This window comes from Choloepus didactylus, chromosome 15 (assembly GCF_015220235.1).
Source record: "Choloepus didactylus isolate mChoDid1 chromosome 15, mChoDid1.pri, whole genome shotgun sequence".
Classification (NCBI taxonomy): domain Eukaryota; kingdom Metazoa; phylum Chordata; class Mammalia; order Pilosa; family Megalonychidae; genus Choloepus; species Choloepus didactylus.
The window spans coordinates 88,890,049-88,910,242 of NC_051321.1; the positions used below are offsets into that span (position 1 = coordinate 88,890,049).

At 37.7% G+C, this 20,194-nt stretch overlaps 1 protein-coding gene across 1 annotated transcript in view; it reads left to right on the plus strand.

The window, feature by feature from the left end:
* CSGALNACT2 (chondroitin sulfate N-acetylgalactosaminyltransferase 2) overlaps positions 1-11,988 on the plus strand; it is a 57,928-nt gene extending 45,940 nt beyond the window's left edge. The window contains 1 exon segment of the mRNA XM_037804653.1: positions 9,927-11,988. Within this exon segment, the coding sequence (XP_037660581.1) occupies positions 9,927-10,219 (293 nt within the window). The 3' untranslated portion in view covers positions 10,220-11,988.
* Positions 11,989-20,194: the final 8,206 nt, after the last annotated feature.

Genomic DNA, 20,194 nt, shown 5'->3' on the forward strand with positions numbered 1-20,194 from the left:
CTTGGGAAGTTGTGGTGTTTAGTGAATTATCTCAGCCACTGGATTATTGCGTTTTGTCTCAGAGCTCTCCTAGTTCTGCTCTTGACTTGACCTGCCCAAATAGCAAGTCTTTGAAGCTTTCTGTATTGGGCTTCTTAGAGTAATTGTTTTAGAAAAAGAAAAAAGGATTAAAAATAAAAAAAACAAAAAAAACGGGCCCTCCTCAGAGATCTAATGGGTTATTGAAATGCTAAGAGACAAAGCAACCAGGGCCATTAAGGAAAGGTCCACAGGGCAGAGAGATCAGCTTTTCTTCGGGATTTGCATATGCGCCTCAGGGCCCTTCCCCTTTCTATGTTCACCAGAACTCCAGAAATCCTCCGCTTTTATTTTGGAGTTTTTCGTGTTGTTTTTTTCCTATGCCTGTCTCCTCTCTGCTGGGCTGGCTGCTCTCAGATTCTCTGGTGTCTGGTCTCAGCCTATCTATGGTTGGAGTTTGGATCAGTAGAATGAGTTTCCGATAAGGGCTGCCACTGCAGTTCTCCCTTCTCCTTCCCGGAGCTGACAGCCCCTCCTCCCCCGGGACTGAGCCTGGCAGGGAGGGGCGCGGGTCCCCTGGCCGCAAAAACTTACAGATTTCGCTGATCTCAGCAGTTCCACGTTTTCATGAGTGTTGTATGAAGTATGCCCAAAGTCAGATTGCTCTGTGGTGTCCAGTCCACGCAGTTCCTGGCTTTCTACCTACTTTCCTGGAGGAGTAACTAAAACATACAGCTCACCAGTCTGCCATCTTGCCCCGCCTTCTGTATGTTGTTTTATACAGTTCCCTTTGAAGTAAGTTAAGGAAAGAAAATGAATTAATGTTAACCTTTTGTATAGAATTACCCTTATAGATGCTGTTTGTATTTTCATGTGGATTCAGATTATCATCTGAGGCCACTTGCTTTCAGCCTGAAGAGCTTTTTTTAGTATTTCTTGTAAGGCTAGTCTGCTGGCAACAATTCTTAGTGTTTATTTACCTAAGAAAGTTTTCATTTCACCTTCACTTTTGAAAGATAATTTTGTTGGATATAGGATTCTTGGCTGGTATTTTATTTCTTTCAGCACTTTGAATATGTCATCTCACTGCCTTCTGGCCTCTGTTGTTTCTGATGAGGAGCCAGCTGTTAATGTTATTGTGGTTCCCTTGTATGTGATGAGTCATTTTTCTCCTTTTGCTTTAAAATTTTTCTTTTTGTCTTTGTCTTTCACCAGTTGTGATGTGTCTGGGTGGGTTTCTTTGCATTTATCTTACTTGGAATTCATTGGACTTTTTGGATATGTAGATTAATGTTTTCCATCACATTTGGGAAGTTTTCAGCCATTATTCCTTTGAATATTTTTTCTGCTCTTTTCTCACTGTCCTCTCCTTCTTGTGCTCCCATTACATGTATATTGGTGTGCTTTTTCTGAGGCTCTGTTCCATTTTCTTCATTCTTTTTTCTCTCTGCCCTACCAATCACATAATCTCTATCCCTGTATCTTCAAGTTTGCTAATTCTTTATATTAGTTCACATGTACTGTTGATAGCCTCTCTAAGAAATTTTTCATTTTAGTTTTTGTAGTTTTTAACTCCAGAATTTCCATTTGGTTCTTTTTTTCTCTTGAATGATTTCTCTTTATTAATATTCTCTATTTGATGAGACATTATCATGGTACCCTCCTTTACTTATTTAAGCATGGTTTCTTTTAGTTCCTTGAACATACCACTAATGGTTGCTTTGGAATCTTTATCTATTATATCCGACACCTGGGCCCTCTCACAGGCAGTTTCTGTTGCCAGCTCTCGTGTGTGGGTCACGAGAAAAAAACTGTGTTCCAGTTTGCTAATGCTGCCATCATGCAAAATACCAGAAATGGATTGGCTTTTTTTTTTCTTCCCCCAATGAATCCTGAAAATTTGTTATGTGGGAGAATATCAGATATTGATCCATTGTTTTACAGCTCATGTCAGAAAATATACATTTTGAAATGGAAGTCAAAAAAATAATAATTACATATAATACAGAGTACAGATTTATTTGTACATAAGCAAAGCAGTACTAAAAGCATATTTGTGTGTCCACAATGGATTGGCTTTTATAAAGGGGGTTTATTTGGTTACAAATTTACAGTCTGAAGGTCATAAAAGTGTCCTATTTAAGGCATCAACACGAGTATACCTTCACTGAAGGAAGGCCAATGGCGTCAGGAAGACCTCTGTTAGCTGGGAAGGTACATGACTGGCATCTGCTGATCCCAGGTTGTGTTCCAGCTCCATTCTCAGCCCCTGTGCTTTCTACCAAATGTTGCTCTTGGAGTGTTTTGTCCTCTCTTAGCTTCTCCGGAGCAAAACCTATCAGCCGTCTCCAAAATGTCACTCTCAGCTGCTCTGAGGTCCTTTTGTTTGTGAGTTCTTTTATAGGACTCCAGTGATTAAATCAAGACCCACCTTGAATGGGTGGGGTCCAAATCTCCATGGAAATTATACAATCAAAGGTCTCACCCACAGTTGATAGAGTCACATCTCCATGGAAACAATTAATAGGCTCCAGCCTAATCAACACTAATACGTCTGCCCTCACAAGATTGCATCAAAGATAGTGCCATTTTGGAGAACATAATACATCTAAACTGGAACAGAAACACTCTCTTGTTCCCCCACAACCCTCCTGATTTTTTTTAAACAGGGCATTTTAGGTAATATGTTGTAGCAACTCTGGCTACTGATTCAGTAAACACACATACACCGCCAAGTTCAGGGTTTGTTTTGTTGTCATTTGCTTGTTTATTTGTTTATTGATTTGCCTGACTATTTTAGAGAAGTTAAACCCCCACCCCACAGTGTAAAATCTCTGACGTCACTCCTCAGAGGGCAGAGTCTGGGCCTGGGCACAGTGACACGGGGATGACAGTGGTTTCAGCAGGGCCCCCTGTGGCCATCTCTCTCCGTGATCTCTCTGTTAAGTTGTCTGCCTCTGTTGGTGTCACTCCCAGCTGTTAGGCACTACTCTCTGCTGGTTGATTGTGCTGTTGTTTTCACATTGCCCTGGACCATAAGTTAATGCACAGTCTGACCCAATTAAATGCAGCCCCTTTTGCAGGGGTAGTTTTTGAGGCAAGTCACTGAAGTTGTTCTTACTCCAGGGGTGGGCTCTTCTTAGCTGTGTCCTTTACTGGTTCTCTCAGTAAATTAACTGATCTACAGTTTTGCTTATTGCCCTAATGGAGCTACCAGCTCCTCTTAAGTGCCTACCACCAAAATCTCCATTATTTTCAGAGCCCCTTTAGGCTTGAACATCCCCACACTCCCCCTGGGGAAAGACTTGGAGTTCTCTTTTCTTATGGACTGCCTCTTCACTTGGGCAAAATCTCTGAGCCCCTGCTCTGGAGCTGGGGACAAATACAGTGACCCCCATTTCTCACAGAGTGACACCCCTGCTTTATGGCAGGGAGCTGGATGGGAGAGGTAGCCTCTGATCTTCTCAGCTTGCCTCTCCTAGCATGGAACCTCCACCCTTTGAACAAGCTGGGCCGAGGGTGATAGAGGCCCTAGTGTTCTCAGTCTGCTCTGCCTGAAGTAGTGTCTCCACTTGGCGAGTGGGGGCTTTGTAGAGGAAGGGAGCCTCATCTCCCAGCCACACTCACCTGGAATTTAGCCTCTGGAATTTGGAGCTGGGGGGGTGAGAATTCCTGGTAAGATACTGTATCCCTTCACTGGGAGCTGAAGAGAGAGGGCAACCCCATTTTTTTGGCCACACTTACCTGCAGTGGAGCTTCTTTCATGATGGAGTTGTGGATATGGCAGGAAGGGTAGCTGGCCATGCCTCAAGTGACCCACTGTTCTTACCAAAATTTAGGAGATTTTCTTGCAAAAAATGTTTTTTTTATTTGCTATGTGCCCATAGGACAATTTCCAGAAATTTTAAATGGTTGTTTATTTTAAATAATTTTCATTGCTTGTTGTTGTTTCATTGGGGAGTGGATGCACAGAGCACCTCATGCCGCCACTCCAGAAATGGAATTCAGTTTTGTACATTTATGAAGATTGAGCTAGCCAAATTATCGTTATGAAAAATTATGTGATTCTCGCATTTTATAAATTTTAATTTGAGAATTAAACTGGAAACTAGTATACTTGCTTTAAAATAATGCTGACATCACTTCCTTGCAACTTTTCTTTCTGCCTGGATTAGATTTTGTGAATATTTATTGAATTATTAGCATGATATTTGAAATGAGTATCTATGATAATAACTCATTTTAAAGTGAAGCACAGATGACAAAAGTACTTAAATTTAAGGGAGATTATTATACATGGTTGTCAAATTAAAACTAGCAATTGTGAAAAGTTACCTTTTAAAACTTTTAGGTATTAGCACATACTTTTAGTTTTATTTATTTATTTAAATAAACAGATTCTCTTATTTCAAGGTAAACTATAATCATTATTCTAACAGTTCCACATTTATTTCAAGTATCTATTCCATCTATAATATTTTAAGAGCTTACTTGTATCTAAGAAGAAAAGTTGATATGTATGACATAGCATTTAGTAAAGCTGTGACTGTTTAAAGTAATACTTTTCAGAGATCTCAGGACTGTTGTCATCCTGTTAATGTGAAGTTAAGTTGGATAAAATTATTTCACAGGAGTCATAATTTGGCAGCCTACCTCTTAATTAAAAACTTAGGTTTTTTCTCAGCTTTCAAGAGTCTGTTTTCTAGTTCCTTGAAAAACTCCAAATGATTTGTGTTCTCCATGCTTCTTTAAAATTTGACTGTTCAACTGGAATGCAGTTTTAAAATAGTTTCCTCTTCACCTCCCATTTCATATTTCCACCCACTTTGGTTAGCCTTCTGCGCCAGGGTGCTGTCAGCCTGCTCCTGGTCAGGTTGTAAGTGACATTTATGTTGATTCTTTTACCTTCTTAATTGGGCAGCAGACAGATGACCATTTCTTCCTCAAGACACTTTCTTCACTTGGCTACTGCAATTGCACCTTCTCCAGAATTTCCTCCCTCCTCTGGGGGCCATTTATCAGTGTCAGATTTTGTCTCTGCTTAGCCTCTTGCTATTTAGACTTGGGCCCTGTTTTCCCCTAAAGACTCCTTCAGTAATTTCATTCATTCAGTAATTTCATTGATTGCAGTGGTTTTAAATCATCTATATGCCCATTCTCAAATTTCTGGCTCCAACTTACCCCTTTCTTCTCTTTCCCACTCTGGTCATCTCTTGTGCCCATGTATATGATTCTGAAAAGTGTGTGCCTAGAAAAAGGATAGAAAGAAAATATGATAAAATACTAATGGAGGTGTGATTGTGGGTGATTTATACTTCCTTATTTTTTTTTGACTTCAATAGGCTTTTTATAGAACTTCGAAGGTTACAAAGAATTTTCAAATACCTAATCTCATTTTTTTTCAGATTCCTTTTCTATGTCAATAAAGGTGATCATGTGGTTTTTTCCCTTTGTTTTGTTAATGTGGTGAATTGCATTAATGTATTTTCTATGCTTAGCCACCCTCGTATACCTGGGATAAATCCCACTTGATCATGGTGTATAACTCTTTAAATGTGCTGTTGGATTCGATTTTCAAGTATTTTGTTGAGGATTTTTGCATCTATATTCGTAAGAGGAATTGGTCTGTAATTTTCTTTTCTTATAGTGTCTTTTTCTGGCTTTGGTAATAGCATGATGTTGTCTTCATAGAATGAGTTAGGTAGTGTTCCCTCATCTTCAATTTTTTGGAATAGTTTGAGCAGGATTAGTATTAATTCTTGGAATGTTTGGTAGAATTCACCTGTGAAGCCATCTGGTCCTGGGCTTTTCTTTGTTGGGAGGTTTTTGATGACTGATTCAACCTCTTGACTTGTAATTGATCTGTTGATGTCTTCTGTTTCTTCTAAAATCAGTGTAGGTTATTCTTGTGTTTCTAGGAATTTGTCCATTTTATCTAAATTGTCTAATTTGTTGGCATACAGTTTTTCGTAGTACCCTTTTATGATCCTTTTTATTTCTGAGGGGTCAGTAGTAATGTCCCCGTTCGCATTTCTGATTTTATTTATTCGTGTCTTGGCTCTCTTTTCTTTGACAGTCTGTCTAAGGGTTTGTCAATTTTATTGCTCTTTTCAAAGAACTGTCTTTTGATTTCATTAATACTCTGTTGTTTTTAATTCTCTATTTTGTTTATTTCAACTCTAATCTTTGTTATTTCTTTCCTTCTGTTCGCTTTGGGTTTAGCTTGCTGTTCTTTTTCTAGTTCCTTCAGATGTGTAGTTAGGTCTATGATTTTAGCTCTTTCTTCTCTTTTTTAACATAAACATTTAAGGCTATAAATTTCCCTTTCAGCACTGCCTTTGCTGCATTGCATGTTTTGATATGTTGTGTTCTCATTTTCATTTGTCTCAAGATACTTACTGATTTCCCTTGTAATTTCTTCTTTAACCCCACTGATTGTTTAAGAGTGTATTATTTAACTTCCATATATTTGTGGATTTTCCAGTTCTCTGTCTGTTACTGATTTCCAGCTTCATTCCATTGTAGTCAGAGAAGATGCTTTGTATAATTTCAATTTTTTTAAAATTTATGGAGACTTGTTTTGTGACCCAACACGTGGTCTATCCTGGAGAATGATCCGTGACTTGAGAAGAATGTATATCCTGCTGTTTTGGGGTGTAATGTTCTGTATATATCTGTTAGATTTAATTCATTTATCATATTATTCAAGTTCTCTGTTTCCTTATTGATCCTCTGAATTAGATGTTCTATCTATGGATGAGAATGTTGTCTTGAAGTCTCCAACTATTATTGTAGAGGTGTCTGTTTCTCCCTTCAGTTTTGCCAGTGTTTGCTTCATTTATTTCGGGGCACCCTGGTTAGGTGCATAAATACTTATAATTGTTATTTCTTCTTGATAGGTTGACCCTTTTATTAATATATAGTATCCTTCTTTGTCTCTTATAACAGCTTTTGTATTAAAGTCCATTTTGTCCAAAATTATAGCTACCCCAGCTCTTTTTTGGTTACTGTTTATATGAAATATATTTTTCCATCCTTGCACTTTTGACCTATTTGTGTCTTTGGGTCTTTTGGGTCTAAGGTGAGTCTCTTGTAAACAGCATATAGTTGGACCATGCTTTTTAATCCGTTCTGCTAATCTGTGTCTTTTGATTGGAGAGTTTAATCCATTAACATTCAGTGTTATTGCTGTAAAGGCAGTGTTTACTTCAACCATTTTGTCCTTTGGTTTTTGTATGGCATTTTTTTTTTTTGTCTCTCTTTTCCTTTATTGCAGCCTCTTTTTCTATATAGTTGATCTTTTGTGATGTATCTGATTGATCCGTTTCTCATTTCTGTTTCTGTATATTTTAAAATATTTTCTTTGTGGTTACCCTGGAATTTGTGTTACACAACCTACATCTATAACCTACTAATTTGTAAATATACCAACTTTGCTTCAATAGTATATGTGTTCTATACTCATATACCCCTCTTTTTCTCCTCTTTATTTTGTTTTTGTCCCACTTTACCTCTTTATATTTTGTGTGTCCCTTATCAGGAAATATGCCTTTTTCTTGTTCAATTGAATTCTGACCCTTATGGGAATTATAGAGTATATATTGAGGATACCATACTATTGGGTGTTGCATTTACCCTTTTAATTACCTTTACTGAAGATCTTCACTTCTTCACACTACTCCAAGCCACTGTCTCCCGTCTTTTCTTTTACAACCTGTGGAACTCCCTTTAGTAATCCTTGCAAGGTAGGTCTCTTGTTGACAGACTCTCTCAGTTTCTGTTTATCTGTGAATATTTTAAACTCTCCTTCATTTTTTAAGGACAGTTTTGCCAGATAAAAACTTTGGGGCTGGCAATTTTTCTCTTTCAGTACCTTACATATATCATACCAGTGTCTTCTTGCCTCCAAGGTTTCTGATTTCTCATCAGCACTTAGTCTTATTGAGGATCCCTTGCATGTGACAAATTGCTTTTCTCTTGCTGCTTTCAGAACTCTGTTTATCTTTGGCATTTGACATTCCGATTAATATGTGTCTTGGAGTAGCTCTGTTAGGGTTTATTCTGTTTGGAATATGTTGCGCATCTTAGACATGTATTTTTATGTTTTTCATTACAGTTGGGAAATTTTTGACGATTATTTCCTCAAATATTCTTTAAGCCCCTTTCCCCTTCTCTTCTTTTGAGACACCCAAGATGTGTATGTTTGTGCGCTTTGTGCTGTCACTCAAATCCCTGAGACACTGCTCGAGTTTTTCTGTCTTTTCTTTATCTGCTCTTCTGACTGTATGATTTCACTTGTCCTGTTTTCTAGTTCACTGATTCTTTCTTCTGCCTCTTCAGATCTGCTCTTGTATGCCTCTAGTATATTTTTATTCTCCATTATTGTGCCTTTCATCCTGATAATTTCTGTTATGTTTCTTTTTAAACTTTCGAGTTCTTTTTTATGCTCACATATTGTCTTTTTAATATCCTTTAGCTCTATATCCATATTTTCCTTCATCTCTTTGAATTGATTTAGGAGATTTGCTTGAATTTCTTCGATTAGTTGTTCCAAATTCTGTGTCTCCTCTGAAGTTTTAATTTTTAATTTCCTTGATTGCGCCACATCTTCCTGTTTCTTAGAATGGCTTCTAATTTTTTCTGCTGTCTGGGCATCTGATTATTCTGATGTGTTAATTTTGAAGGCCAGTTTCTCCCTCTTGCCTAGGGTGTTGTTGTTGATTGGCTTTGTGTTAAGGCTCTCTTTGACACTTAGTCCAACCTGTTCTGGACCTTTAGAGTAGCCTGAGTTTAACTGTTCAGATTTTCTTACCTGTTCTTCATCTGATTCTTGCCCTGAATATGTGGTACAGTTTTTAAGAATTGTACTTTTTTGTGCAATTGTTTCACCTCAAGGAGAAAGTTTCCTTTCCTCCGTTCTTTCTCTGTGAATATTAACTGTTCTGTTTGTTTTTGTGCAGAATTTTCTCCCCAGCTCCTATGATTTGGTTAAATTCTCTCCCTCACTCAGTGCCCCCCTTTCCTTACACTTTTCAGTTCTGGGACCTGTCTTGTCTTAACTGCAGTTCAGTCCCCACTCCCTGCCTCTATTTTTTTTTCCTGTGGGGCTTTTCTGCCTCTGTTTTCTTCCCGTGAGGGTATCCCATCCTGCCCTGGGAACCCAGAAGGAGTCAATCCAGCAAGGTTTGTTTTGCGTTTAGATGGTCCAGCCAACATCAGGGAGTAAGTGTGCACACCTCTTGCCAGCAGTTTTGCCATGGTCTTTCTTTTTTTTTCCCCTCCCCTGGGTGCTTTTTGTATGCAGCACTCCCCTGCAGCTTGTGCTCCACCCTGGGTCTCTGCAAACTTGGGTCGCTGTGTCTGGATATGTGTGAGGTTCTAACTCACTGCTGTGAATGACTCTATAGTGTCCATCTGTGGCAGGAAGGACTTGGGCTGTGCTGCCTCTGTGCAACTCCCAAGCTGCGAGGAACCGAGTGAGGAGAGGAGTCCGGACTGGTGTGTCTGGGATGAAAATCTCCTACCTGATCTTGGAGGTTATTTTTATTTTTCTTCGAGTCAGCATTTGTGGAGGCTTTCTCCACTGTCATATTGAAGAGTTCCAAGAAGTGGGATTTGTCCTTTTATTAGTTGATTCTGAGAGGAGACTTTTCCAGGGGATGTCTTACGTCGCCATGATGATGTCGTCACCAAGTCTAATCTCATTTTGATCCTTTTAACAATCCTACCTGGAGCTCCAAGAGTCTAACTGGTACCGGGACTTCCAAATTAGGAAGTCAGTCCTCTACATCAGGCGTCTTTATGCTGTACTCTGCCATCCTGTGTGAAACAGCGGTTATGTCTTTATTGTGTATGACTATGCTCTGGCTTCCGTACAGTTTCTTATAGTGCCAACTTTGATCCTGCAGGTGGATTTGACATGGAAGTCAAAGGTTGGGGTGGAGAAGATGTTCATCTTTATAGGAAGTACTTACATGGTGACCTCATCGTGATTCGGACTCCGGTTCCTGGTCTCTTCCACCTCTGGCATGAAAAGCGCTGTGCCGATGAGCTGACACCCGAACAGTACCGCATGTGCATCCAGTCCAAGGCCATGAACGAGGCCTCCCACTCCCATCTGGGAATGCTGGTCTTCCGGGAGGAGATAGAGACGCACCTGCACAAGCAGGCGTACAGGACAAACAGCGAGGCTGCTGCGTAGCAGTCAGGATGCATCACAGCCTCAGCCACAAACCAGCACGATTTGTTTAGCCTTAATTCCAGTTCAGATGCAGTGCCTCTTTCAGAGACAAAATCTTTATCTTTTGAGTCCTTTCAGATATGTTTTTACTTTAGCAGTTCAACTTGATATGAGAAGGAAAATCAAGTGTTTAAATACAAAGCCTGCTTTTTGAGAATACTGCCCTATAGAATACTTGGGAAATTGAAATGTGGTGTTTGTCCCAAAAGTAGCTTTGACTTCATTTCAGCCCTTGCATCCCATGTCCAGGATGGGTGGGATGGTTAAACGTGCTGTGCTAACGGCGGGGCAGGGGCAGCAGGGCCCTCCAGAGAGGACAGAGGGTTACAGAGGTTTTCACCTGCTGCCCACTCAGTGAACCTGCTTGATCTGTAAGTGGAAATCGTATGTAAATTGCTGAAGCAGAGAGTAATAAATGACACATCTGGAATCTCGGCAGAAATCAAAACTTAATGTTGCTTAGCCCCCTGAATGTCTCTTGTTAAACAAATGAGTAATAGTAGAAAATACTTAGGATAGAATCTATGGCTTGATAAAAAAAAATAATGTGTTATTACATTATTATCATGTTCAGGATTATACTCAGAGTTGCTGTATGCTCAAGAGTTTTGAACAAACAGAAATAAACCTGGAAAGGTTTTTAACAGAACATTTAATTACGTTGGCATATAAGATGCTAGCTGTGTCTGAGAATATCACTTTATGTGAGCCAGGCCACATCAGCTCCTGCTTGTGGCAGCTCAGAATTGATGAGCATGGCATGGTTTTGTTTGTTTGTTGCTTTGTATTGTCTCATTTAACATGGATCCATATGTATTTATTTTCCTTTATTTTCTAATATGTTAATATACACTATGTCTATGGGGAAAATGTATTTGCATATTTGAGTTGAGAGAGCATTTCACTGGAGGGAAGAAAAAGCAATTTAATGCCTTATACCAGAAGATCACACTGATTTGGTAAAAGAGAGGAGGGGGGACTGGTATGAATGGAAATCTGAATTGCAGAATGTTGTAGAGAAATACATTGTATTATTACAGATAGAATGATGTTTTAATTGAGGCATAAGTCATATTAATGAGATAAGGTGAATAAGAAATTATATTCAGTAGGACTGAACTATTATTTATCACGCTCGGGTCTTCTACCATAGGGTCAATTACTAGATCCAGAAATTGGAGATATGGTAAAAGGCATGCATACATTTTTGAACCTTTGGCTTTTAAAAGGGACTATATTGAATTCTTTCTATGTGTACATAAACTCCTGAAAATTCACAGAAGAAAAAACATTGCAAGTTTTACTCAGTAAATCATATCATCTGAAATATTCCAAATTCCACACTTCTGGGTGCTACATGAATTTAGTTTTATAATAATTCTAACTAATTATTCTCAGAGCTTTTAAGTTGGAGTAGCAGTTAGGCATGTTTTTAAAGTGTGTAAAATGTTCTCTACAGAATTATTCAGGCTATTGTCCTTTTTTATATAAACAAGGATTCCTTTGTTTTTCATCATGAACGCCAGTGAATTATGGTACTTAAAGTGAGAGAATGTAATTACTGCAGAAGTAAATTGCAGCTTGTTTTCTGACAGAATCACAGGATTTTACCTTTTCTCCTGTTTTTTCAAGCAGCTTTTTATTTGAAGAGGAAGTTAAGCAGTGAAAACATCACTATGTTTTTGACATTACACGGTACTAATAAAAGTATTTTATTACCAAAAGTTAAATGAAAATGTGATAAATTAATTTCTTTCTATTGTAAAGCATCATAAATACAGAAAAATTTATAACATGTAATTGTGCACTTTAGAGAAGAATAAAGCAAACACCAGCACACCAGCTACCCAGGTTGTCTGGGTCACAGACTCGCCCCTTCTCTATCAGAGTCACCAGCTGGATTTTTGTGATAATTTTCACTTGTTTTTCTTCAGTTTTCTCAACTGTGTGTGCCTCCTTACCTGATATATTGTTTAATTCTGCCTGTTTTTTTAATTTATACACATTATGGTTTCATTATGCATTCTACTTTCTTTCACTCGGTATTAGGTTTTTGAGGTTCACCCATGTTAATCTCAAAATTAATTCATTTTTATTACTGACTAGTATTCCATCCATGCCTACGCAGTATTTATCCATTCTACCATGAGTAGATCTTTGGGTTGTTTCTAGTCTCTTGTTTGTTTGCTTTTGCTGTTACACGTGGTGTTGTCGTGAACGTGGCAGTACGTGTCCCTGGTAAGTGGGGAAGAATTTCTCTAGGGGTAAAATGCTAGGTCATCACTTGTGTCCATGTTCTGCTCACTTCCAGCCCGTGTGAGAGTTCATTTTGTATCCTTCCCAGGACTAAATCTTGTCAGGCTTATTAATTCTTGCCTTTCTAGTGGGCTTTAGGCATGTATTGTAGTTATAATTTGCATTTCCAGTTGTTTTGCCTATTTCATTCTGTCAAAATATTACACAAGATACTAATTTTAGTGAGTTTATTTACATAATTAATGATCAGGAATCAGGGCCGCTTCCCAACCACACATGGAAAGGAGCTTCTGCAAGACAAAGATGAGAGGAGGTTTATCAGGGTGAATGTGGAAAATTGAAGTAAAAATATTTGATTGATTATGAACACGGAGACTTAGAGTAAAAATTCTTGGTTACCATAAGATTCCTTTTATGTTAGGAATTTGGTGACTTTGGGTTAGGTCTGACACCTAGTGGACATAGGACTTCCCTGCATTTGATCTGCTCTTTGTCTGCCTCCCTGTGTTGTATTTATCACTTCAAAGGAATTTCCCACATATTCTGGATACCAATTTTTTGTTGGTTAAATGTTTGCAAACGTCTTCACCCAAGATGTGGCTTGTCTACTCTCTTTCTTGATGGTACTTTCTGATGAATAAAAATTCTTAATTTTAATGTGACTAGTTATTCCTTTTCCTTTATAATGCCGACTTTTTGTTTCTAATTTATGACCTCATCATAGAGGACTTAAAGAAATTGTCCTATATTATCTTCTGAATGCTTCGTGCATAAATTTGCTTTCCCAGTGAACCTAAGTGGAATGGATTTTTATGTGTGATGTGAGGTAGGGATCACATTTTCCTTTTTGCTAGTCTCACTTCCTGTGATCTGCAGCTTCACCCACTGACCTGTGGTCGCACTGTCATCTTTCTGATGTCCACCCATGCACAGGCCTGATGTGGAACTCTCTGCTGCTCTGTCACACTTTTCTGTCTATCGCCTCCCAGTCTTAGATTCTGTAGCTTTTGAGCAAGTTGTGGTATCCAGAAGAGCTAGTCCGCTCGCCTTGTTCTTATAGAGTGCCATGACTATTCATATAAATTTTAGAATAAACATCAATTTTCACAAAAACTTTTAGGAATTTGATTGGAATCTCATTGAATCCTTATTTCACTATGGGGAGAATTGGCATCTTCATGAAACTGCGTCTTCCAATCCATGAATATGATACATCTCTCTATTTAAGTCTTCTTTTATTGTCTTTAATCAAGTTTTATAATGTTTCCCCAAGAGAACTTGCCTGTATTTTTTTTTTTTAATTTTTATTGGGATTGTTCAGATACCATACAATTATCCAAACATCCAAAGTGTACAATCAGTTGCCCCTGGTACCCTCATACAGCTGTGCATCCATCACCACACTTAATTTTTGTTCAATTTTTAGAACCTTTTCATTACTCCAGGCAAGAAATAAAGTGAAAGATGGGGGGAAAAAAAAAGGAAAAGAAAAGGAAACTCGAATCCTCCCGTATCCCTAACCAACCCCCCTCAATTACTGACTCGTAGTGTTGGTATAGTATATTTGTTACTGTTTATGAGAGAATGTTGAAATACTACAAACTGTAGTATATAGTTTGCAGTAGGTATATATTTCTTCCCTATATGTCCCTCTATTGTTAACTCCTAGTTGTATTGTCATATGTTTGTTCTGGTTCATGGAAGAGTTTTCTAATATTTGTACAGTTAATCATGGATATTGCCCACTGTAGGATTCAGTTTTATACATTCCCATCTTTTGACCTCCATCTTTCCTTCTGGTGACATATATGATTCAGAGCTTCCCGTTTCCACCTCATTCACTTGCCTTTTGGCACTGTTAGTTATTCTCACATCTTGCTACCGACACCTCTGTTTATTTCCAAACATTTAAGTTCATCCTAGTTTAACATTCTGCTCATACTAAGCAACCACTCCCCATTCTTAAGCCTCGTCCTATGTCTTGGTACCTTATATTTCATGTCTATGAGTTTACATATTATAATCAGTTCTTATCAGTGAGACCCGGCAATATTTGTCCATATGTGTTTGGCTTATTTCACTCAGTATATTGCCCTTGAGGTTTTGACATCAACCCATTTTTTTTTAAGATGGTTTTGTTCACACCCCATACATTCCATCCTAAGAAAACAATCGATGATTCTCTGTATGGTCACATATTTATGTGTTCACCACCTTCACCACTATCTATATAAGGACATCTACATTTCTTCCACAAGGCAGGAGGGAGCATCGAAGAAGGTAGAGAGGGAAAAGAGAGGAAAAAAATGACAGATTGCTGTGCTACCATCTCCCAAAATTGTATTCTGAACCACACACTCCCATCTTCTATCACTCTGCATTGCTCCCTTTAGTAATTCCTGTAGGGCAGGTGTCTTGTTCACAAAGTCTCTCATTGTCTGTCAGAAAATTTTTTGAGCTCTCCCTCATATTTGAAGGACAGCTTTGCTGGATATAAGATTCTTGGTTGGAGGTTTTTCTCCTTCAGTGTCTTAAATATATCACACCACTTCCTTCTTGCCTCCATGGTTTCTGCTGAGAGATCCGCATATAGTCTTATTAAGCTTCCTTTGTATGTGATGGATTGCTTTTTTCTTGCTGCTTTCAGGATTCTCTTTGTCTTTGACATTTGATAATCTGATTATTAAGTGTCTTGGCGTAGGCCTATTCAGATCTATTCTGTTTGGAGTACGCTGAACTTCTTGGATCTGTAATTTTATGTCTTTCATAAGAGATGGGAAATTTTCATTGATAAGTTCTTCTATTATTGCCTCTACCCCTTTTCCCTTCTCTTCTCCTTCTGGGATACCAATGATACGTAGATTCTTGTACTTTGTTTCATCTTTAAGTTCCCAGAGATGTTGCTTATATTTTTTCATTCTTTTCTCCATCTGCTCCTTTGCGTGTAGGCTTTCAGGTGTTTTGTTCTCCAGTTCTTGAGTGTTTTCTTCTGTGTCTTGATGTCTGCTGTTGTATGTTTCCATTGTGTCTTTCATCTCTCGTGTTGTGCCTTTCATTTCCATAGATTCTACTAGTTGTTTTTTTGAACTTTCAATTTCTGCTGTATATATGCCCAGTGTTTTCTTTACAGCCTCTATCTCTTTTGTGAAATATTCTCTAAAGTTTTTGAATTGATTTAGCCTTAGTTGTTTAAATTCCTATATCTCAGTTGAAGTGTATGTTTGTTCCTTTGACTGGGTCATAGCTTCATTTTTCTTGCCTGTATTATTTTTAAGATCTTTCCTAGTACTCTGCATTTTTAAGCCATAATAATTGCCTTTTATTTTTGTCTGCTTCTGGTGTATAGAAATAGAATTGACTGGCATGTTAATTTTGCATTCAGCAACATTGCAGAGAACTCTTATTAATCGTAATAATGTATTTATAGTTTCTTTTGCATTTTCTATATTCTACAATCATATATATCAGTAGTGAATGTTTTATTTCTTCCTTTTCAATTTTTATACTTTTACTTGCATTTTCTTGTCTCAGGGTGCTTGTGAGAATTTACAATACAGTGTTGACTGGAAATGGTACAAGTGGGCTCCCTTCTCATGTTCTGATTTCAAGGGGAGCACTTTCGGTGCTTCATCATTAAGTAGTTGTTTTTATAAATACCCTTTATTAGGTTAAGAAAGTTCCCTTCTATTATTATTTGTTGCATTTTTATCATGTTGATATGATCATGTGATTTTTTTTAGCTCTTTTAATACTTTATTTGATTGAGTTAAATGGTATTCTGAAGTACCACTCTTGCATTCCTTTGAAAAACTCCAACTCTTCATGATGTAGTATCCTTATTAGTCCTCACACATTTCCCTTTCCTTACAGTATTGTAACTTCCTTTTCAGAAACAAAAATAGAAATTGTATTGATATTTTCTAAGGGTACCAGCCTACAGGTGACGAGTAGGTTTTTTTCCTTTAGGAAGTATTTTTGAATCCCAAATCTGTGGGTATTTTTTCCCATATATATTTACATACTGGTGACATGTAACACTTAAGGAACTAGGGATTCTTTGGTTATGTTAGTATGTTGTCATATTTACCAGGACTTCAGGTGTTCTTTGAGAACGGTGCTTAAATCCTCGGCTTCGCTTTTCCCGGAAGGGGCTGCTCTCTGAAGGAGACATGCTCAGCTGCTAGGGCACATGTCAGGCACCAGGCTAGGCACTTCCTGTGCTCTGTGTCACTCAGCCCCTGACATAGATTATTAGACATTGCTGGATTCAGTTTGTATTACAAACTGCAATAATTCAATTGTAAAACCCAGGAACGCACATATATATGCACACATTCTCTTACATATGTGGGCACCTATTTTAGGCATTCTTCATCTATGTTCAGGTGTAAAATTGCCTTAATTTCCCTGTCTCATCCACTTTGGGTTCTGTTAAAGTTAGGCTAGCTTACATAATGAGTTACAGGGTATTCCCTCTTATCCTATTTCTAGAAAAGTTTTGTAAGGCTGGAATTATTTCTTCTTAAATATTTGGTAGAACCACCTGAAAGCATGGACTTCTCTATATGGGAAGAAGTTTGATCCCTGGTTCAATTTATTTAATGGCTGTAGAACAATTAAGATTTTCTATTTCTTATAGAGTCAATTTTGATTGAGTTATTTTGGATGTTACAATTTTCTAGGAATTTATGCCAATAAATTTGAAGGTTTCAATGAAATAACCAAAGTTGTTTGAAATATCCTCTTACAATCTGTGTAATATGTACAGAATCATAGTGTTATCTGCTTTTTCATTCCTGACATCATTTACTTGTGCTTTGTTTTTTCTTGTGTAGTCTTGCCAGAGGTCGGCAATTTGTTTTCAGTCCTTTCTAATTTCTGACACCTACCAGCAAAGCAGGAGAAATCTAGTTGCTCCACATCCTCCCCAACCTCAGTATTTACAGTGTTTTTAATTTTGACTCTTGAATTTTAATATCTGGTGGGTGTGTACAGTTAACTCATTTTGGTTTTTATTTAGTTTTATCACTAGGGAAATAATGTTGAATACCTTTTCATATTCTTATTGGTCTTTTGGATGTCTTTTGTGAAATACCTGTTAAAGTTTTCTTGCCTTTTTTTTTAATTGGCTTATCATTTTTTACTGATTTGTTGGCGTTATTTGCAATTCTAGATGTGACCCTTTGACGGATATATATATAGAGAGGGAGAGAGAGAGAGAGAGAGAGAGAGAGAGCTAATTTCCTTTCCCAGGCTGTGGCCTTTCTCCACTCTTTTAAGGGTATCTGTTAAACAAAAGTTCTTAATTTTAGTGAAGTCTCGTTTATCAGTTTTCTTCCTTTTATGGCTAGTGACTTTAGTGTTCAATTTAAGAAACTTTTTGTGTACTCCAAAGTAAAGAAGAAATTTCCCTGTGCTTCCTTTTAGATGCTTTATTTTATCACCTTTCATATTTAGATCTGTGACCCATCTGAAAATTTTTGCACATGGTGTACAGGTGCCAAGATTCATCTTTTAGAAATTTTCTTGTAGTGAAGGTCTGCTGATAGCAAACTTTTGCTATTGGTAAAAATAGTTTGTAATTATATCTTTATTTTCTCTCACTTTAAAAAAACTTTTTTGTAGCATATAAAATTCTTGGTTGGCAATTATTTTCCTGTTAGCATGTTGACATTGTTCCACTGTCTAATGGCTTCAATTATTTCCATTGAGATGTGAGTCCTCAGCTTAACAGTTGGCATTCCTTTCAAGGTAATTGGCATTTTTCTCTGGCTGCTTTTAAGATCTCCTCTTTATCTGTGTTCTGTATCATGGTGATATGTCTGTGTGTGGATTTATTTTCACTGATCCTGGCTGAGATTCTTTGGACTTCTTGGACTGTTGTCTTTTATAATTATTTTTGAAGATTGTCTCTGCCCCATTGTCTCTTTCCTTTTATAACTGTAATATATATGTTGGAGCTCTTGATGTATTCTCCATGTCTGTCTGTCTCTCTAATTGTGGCTTACCTTTTTTTTTAAAACAAATAATCCTCTTCCCCCATCCTCAGAAACCTCTAATCTGCTTTCTATCTCTGCAAATTTGCTATTTCTTGTCATCTCTTCTAAGTGATATCATACAATATCTGTGCTTATATGCCTTGCTTATTTCACTGAGCATGTTTTCAAGGTTGTTCCATGTTGTTGCATGTCCCATAACTTCAGTCTTTCTTATGGCCAAAATTCCTTTGTGTGTATTTTGTTTATCCATTCATTTGTTGATGAACATTTGGGTTGTTTCTGCCTTTTGGCTATTGTGATTAATACTGCCGTAAACAGTGGTGTATAAGCATCTATTTGAGACTCTGGTTTCACTCTCTTTGGGAATAAACCTAGAAGCAGAATTGCCAGGTCATATAGTAATTCTGTATATTTAACTTTCTGAGGGAATGCCACATTGCTTTCCACAGTGGCTGCATCATTTTTCATTCCCACTGTCAATACACTAGAGCTCCAACTTTCCAGGTCTTTTAACCTGTCTCATATTTTCTCTTTGTCTATGTTACTTTTTGGTAATTTCTTCAGAATTATGACCAAACAAATTTGGAAAAGACCCAAATAGAGCATAAATAAAAACTACAATAATTAAATTTTAAAACCCAGAATATTGTTTAATAGAAGATTAGATATAGCTAAGGAGAGACTTTCTAAACTAGAATATAAAGAATGTTTGATTCTGCTGGGTACTTAAGGCAGTACCAGGTCAACCATGTTAAACTAAATTGTCAGCTTGAAGTTTTTTGAACAGTGTAAATCTGTGCTACAGAAATTTGTGAAGCTACATTGACTTGTGGCTATAAATTATCAGGGGTTACAAGGAAAACTGCCCATTTTTAACCTTGATACTGAATGGAGTTGAGGAAAATTTACCCACCCCAGAAAATCTTTAACAAATTATGTGGTTCTTCTCCAAATATGTTTGGTCATAATTCTGAAGAAATTACCAGGTTGAAGATGGAGCATTATATTTCTAATTTAATCCTGTGCTGAGGTGTGGTTCTTTGGGATACCAGATTTTTGGGATAGGGTCTCCCATTTGACTCCTCATCTTGAACAGGTCCTAGACTTTCTTCACTAGCCCCCTTGTGAACTTGAAATGGAACCTTGAAATAGTTTCTGCCTTCACTTGGCTTTTTAAATCTCACACAGCTTTGTTGGCTGCATTCAGCAGGCTGCAAAGATTTTCATCCTGCCAGAAATGTTCACACACATGACTTTTCTCACACTCATCCCATCGTTGCCAAAGATCCACGCCTGAGAGTTCCAAGTGTGGTGGGGAAGATATTTGCTGCTTTTGGGCAGCCCCTCCTCACACATTTCCCCTTCCTTACAGTATTGTAACTTCCTTTTCAGAAACAAAAATAGAAATTGTATTGATATTTTCTAAGGGTACCAGCCTACAGGTGACGAGTAGGTTTTTTTCCTTTAGGAAGTATTTTTGAATCCCAAATCTGTGGGTATTTTTTCCCATATATATTTACATAGTGGGGACATGTAACACTTAAGGAACTAGGGATTCTTTGGTAATGTTAGTATGTTGCCATATTGACCAGGACTTCAGGTGTTCCTTTGAGAACGGTGCTTAAATCCTCGGGCTTCGCTTTTCCTGGAAGAGGCTGCTCTCTGAAGGAGACATGCTCAG